General features: G+C 69.3%; 2 protein-coding genes across 2 annotated transcripts in view; both read left to right on the top strand.

Moving 5' to 3' along the window:
- SLC10A4 (solute carrier family 10 member 4) overlaps window positions 1–2,195 on the top strand; it is a 4,529-nt gene extending 2,334 nt beyond the window's left edge. Inside the window, exons 4-6 of the mRNA XM_085322834.1 lie at window positions 3–238; window positions 576–786; window positions 1,500–2,195. Coding sequence (XP_085178960.1) covers window positions 3–238; window positions 576–786; window positions 1,500–2,015 — 963 coding nt within the window. The 3' untranslated portion in view covers window positions 2,016–2,195. The remainder of the gene's footprint in view (window positions 1–2; window positions 239–575; window positions 787–1,499) is intronic.
- Window positions 2,196–2,475: 280 nt separating this feature from the next.
- ZAR1 (zygote arrest 1) overlaps window positions 2,476–3,136 on the top strand; it is a 1,399-nt gene continuing 738 nt past the window's right edge. Inside the window, exon 1 of the mRNA XM_085322833.1 lies at window positions 2,476–3,131. Within this exon, the coding sequence (XP_085178959.1) occupies window positions 2,476–3,131 (656 nt within the window). The remainder of the gene's footprint in view (window positions 3,132–3,136) is intronic.

The following is a 3,136-nucleotide window of genomic DNA, read 5'->3' as shown; positions in this document are numbered from 1 at the left end:
TGGGGCTGGGCTGCGCCGTGGAGCTGGGGCAGCTCGGCCAGCAGCTGCGGCGGCCCCTGGGGGTGCTCCTGGCGCTGCTGGGGCAGTTCGTGGCCATGCCGCTGCTCGCCTTCCTCCTGGCGCTCCTCTTCGCCCTGGACGAGGTGGCGGCCGTGGCCGTGCTGCTGTGCGGCTCCTGCCCCGGCGGCAACCTCTCCAACCTCATGTCGCTGCTCGTCGACGGGGACATGAACCTCAGGTAGGCGCCGCGCACCCCGCGCACCCCGCGGCCGCGGGCGAGGATTTGCCTCCCCCCCCCCACCCCGTGCCGGGGAGACGCGTCCAGCCTGGAAACCATCCCCCCACCGCCGCTTTCCTTCCCGACCCCCTTCCCCCCCCCGAGCAGGCTGCCCGACAGCCGCCCGCTGTCCCCGACAGCCCGCTTCCCCCAAACCTTCCCGCGGCCGCGCCGCGCCGGGGGTCGTTCCTGCAGCGACGGGCGCCCCGGGGGGGGGGGGGGGGGCTGCAGCGCTCGCTCTGCCCCCCGCGGCCGCTGCAGCCCGCGGCGACCCGGCGCCTCTTTCCTTCCGCCGCAGCATCATCATGACCGCCTCCTCCACCCTGCTGGCCCTGCTCCTGATGCCCCTGTGCCTCTGGGTCTACAGCCGCCACTGGATCAACACGGCCCTGGTGCGGCTGCTGCCGCTGGGCGCCGTGAGCCTGACGCTGGGCAGCACCCTGCTGCCCATCGGCCTGGGGGTGCTCGTCCGCTACAAGCGCCCCCGCGTCGCCGACCTCCTGGTGAAGGTAGGCGCCGTCCGACGGGGCGGCCGGGCAGGAGCGCCGCGGGGACGCCGGCGGCAGCCCCGTGTGCGTTGCGCTTTAGCACAGCGTCCGGGCGCACGCAGCCGGGCTGAGCCGAGCCGTGCCAAGCTGCGCCACGCCGCGCCATGCCGAGCCGGCGGTGCGGGGGGCACCCGGGACGGGGGGCATGGTGTGGGCGTGCGGAGCCTCCCCACGGGTAGATTCCGCTACTTCGGGAGAATACGAGGATTTAAACCCGGGAAGCGGAGGCTCAGAGCAGCGGGGCACCGAGGCGGYGTCCCAGTGCCGGCGCGCTGAGGGAGCGCCGCGCTGCGCGGGGGCAGCGGGGAGGCCGCCCCGGCCCCCGACGGGCCTTCCCGGGCTCCCCACTCAAAGCCAGGGCTAGCAACACCGGGCTTTGGCAAGGGGACACTTCCTGAAAACACGCAAACGGATTGGTGTAACTACACGAGGAAAAGCGAGGCACAAGCCCCGGTGCTCTCACTTTCCCAGCAAGTCACCACAGCCGAGATGTCGAGGGGCGGTTTCAGCCCCTTCTTCTCTCAGGGGGCTCACCCAAATGGCAGCGACATCCTGGCCGCAGGCTGACCCAGGAAGGGCAGTACAAYCAGGTTTTGCCATTTCAACTCGCTGTCAAGCCTCTGCTTGCTATGGCTGACGTGCTTTTGCCTGTGCCTCCCTCTGTCCATTGCTAGGTTTCCCTGTGGTCCCTCTTGGTGACTCTGGTGATCCTGTTCATCCTCACGGGCACCATGCTGGGGCCAGAGCTGATGGCACATATTCCTGCGTCTGTCTACGCCATAGCGGTACTGATGCCCCTGGCGGGGTACGCCTTGGGCTACGGCTTGGCCACGGTGTTTGCCCTGCCGCCGCACTGCAGGAGGACAGTGTCCCTCGAAACGGGGTGCCAAAACGTCCAGCTCTGCACTGCCATCCTGAAGCTCACCTTCCCGCCGGAGCTCATCGGCAGCATGTACATGTTCCCCTTGCTTTATGCGCTCTTTCAGTCGGCAGAAGCAGGACTCTTTGTGCTGGCGTACAAGATGTACGGGAGGGATAGCTACAAACCGGACACTCTTGGAGAGGAGGAAGACACGGATATTTCCTACAAGAAACTGAAAGAAGAGGAGGCGGCCGATACTTCGTACGGCACCGTGACCACAGAGGAGCCCAGCTCTGTTGAGGTGGAGCCAGCCCAGACCACGCTTTAGGCAAGAGAGCGAGGCAGCACCCGGGGCGCTTGATGCCAGCGTGGCTTGTGAGYGGGTTTGGGGCTGCGCGCGCGAGCGGGGCCGCGGCGCTGCCCGGCCGCCACCCATTTCCAGCTGCTCCCATTGTGCAAGGTGATGTGTGTTTTACTACCGTGCCAGTCGCGTTTCCTCAGCAATGTGTGTGAGCAAAAAATAAAATAAAATTAAGTAAAATAAAATAAAATAAAATAAAATAAAATAAAATAAAATAAGGGGAAAGAGTCATTGCGACGCAGACCGCTAGCTGCGCGCCTCGGCACAGCAGAAGGCTGCAGGCCGCGCCGGGGCCCGCACGGTTGGTTTCTCAAGGCGCGGGGCGCCCCGTCGGGGGAGGAGGAGGAGGCCCGGCCCGGCCCGGCGCGGCCCGCCCCGCCCCGGGGGTATTTAACACCGCCCCCGGGGGCTGCGCGGGGCCGGCGCCATGGCGGAGGAGGCGATGGAGAGCTACCTGTAYGCCGCCTACCACCCCTACTCCTACCGCTACCCGCCGCCCAAGGGCAAGGCGGGCGCGGCGGGCGGCTGGCGGCCGCGGGGCGGCTACTTGCCGGGCTACGGGGACGCGGCGGCGGCGGCCGAGTACTTCGACAACTACCAGCGGGCGCAGCTGAAGGCGATCCTCTCGCAGGTCAACCCCAACCTGACGCCGCGGCTGCGCAAGGCCAACACCAAGGAGGTGGGCGTCCAGGTCAACCCGCGGCAGGACGCCTCGGTGCAGTGCTCCCTCGGGCCCCGCACGCTGCTGCGGCGGCGGCCCGGGCCCGGCGCGGCGCCGCGGCCCCAGGAGCCGGAGCAGGAGCAGGGCAGCCCCGCCACCACCGACACCCGCGCCGTGCGCTTCCCCCGCACCATCGCCGTCTACTCGCCCATGGCCTCCCGCAGACTCACCACCTTCCTCGAGGAGCTGGACGCGGAGCCGGAGCGGCGCCCGCAGGACGAGCCGCCGGCGGCCGTCGGGGAGGCGGCGGCGGCGGCCGTCGAGGAGGAGGCGGCGCTGAGGGAGCAGCGGGAGGCGGCGGCGGCCGCGGTGCGGGCGAGCTGGGAGCAGCCCCCCGCGGAGAGCGGCGCGGAGCCGCTGGGGCAGC

This window comes from Rhea americana, unplaced genomic scaffold, assembly GCF_003343005.1.
Source record: "Rhea americana isolate MKP2758 unplaced genomic scaffold, rheAme1 scaffold_8, whole genome shotgun sequence".
Classification (NCBI taxonomy): domain Eukaryota; kingdom Metazoa; phylum Chordata; class Aves; order Rheiformes; family Rheidae; genus Rhea; species Rhea americana.
The sequence above is the reverse complement of the archived record's forward strand: the minus strand, read 5'-3'. Positions and strand labels throughout refer to the sequence as shown.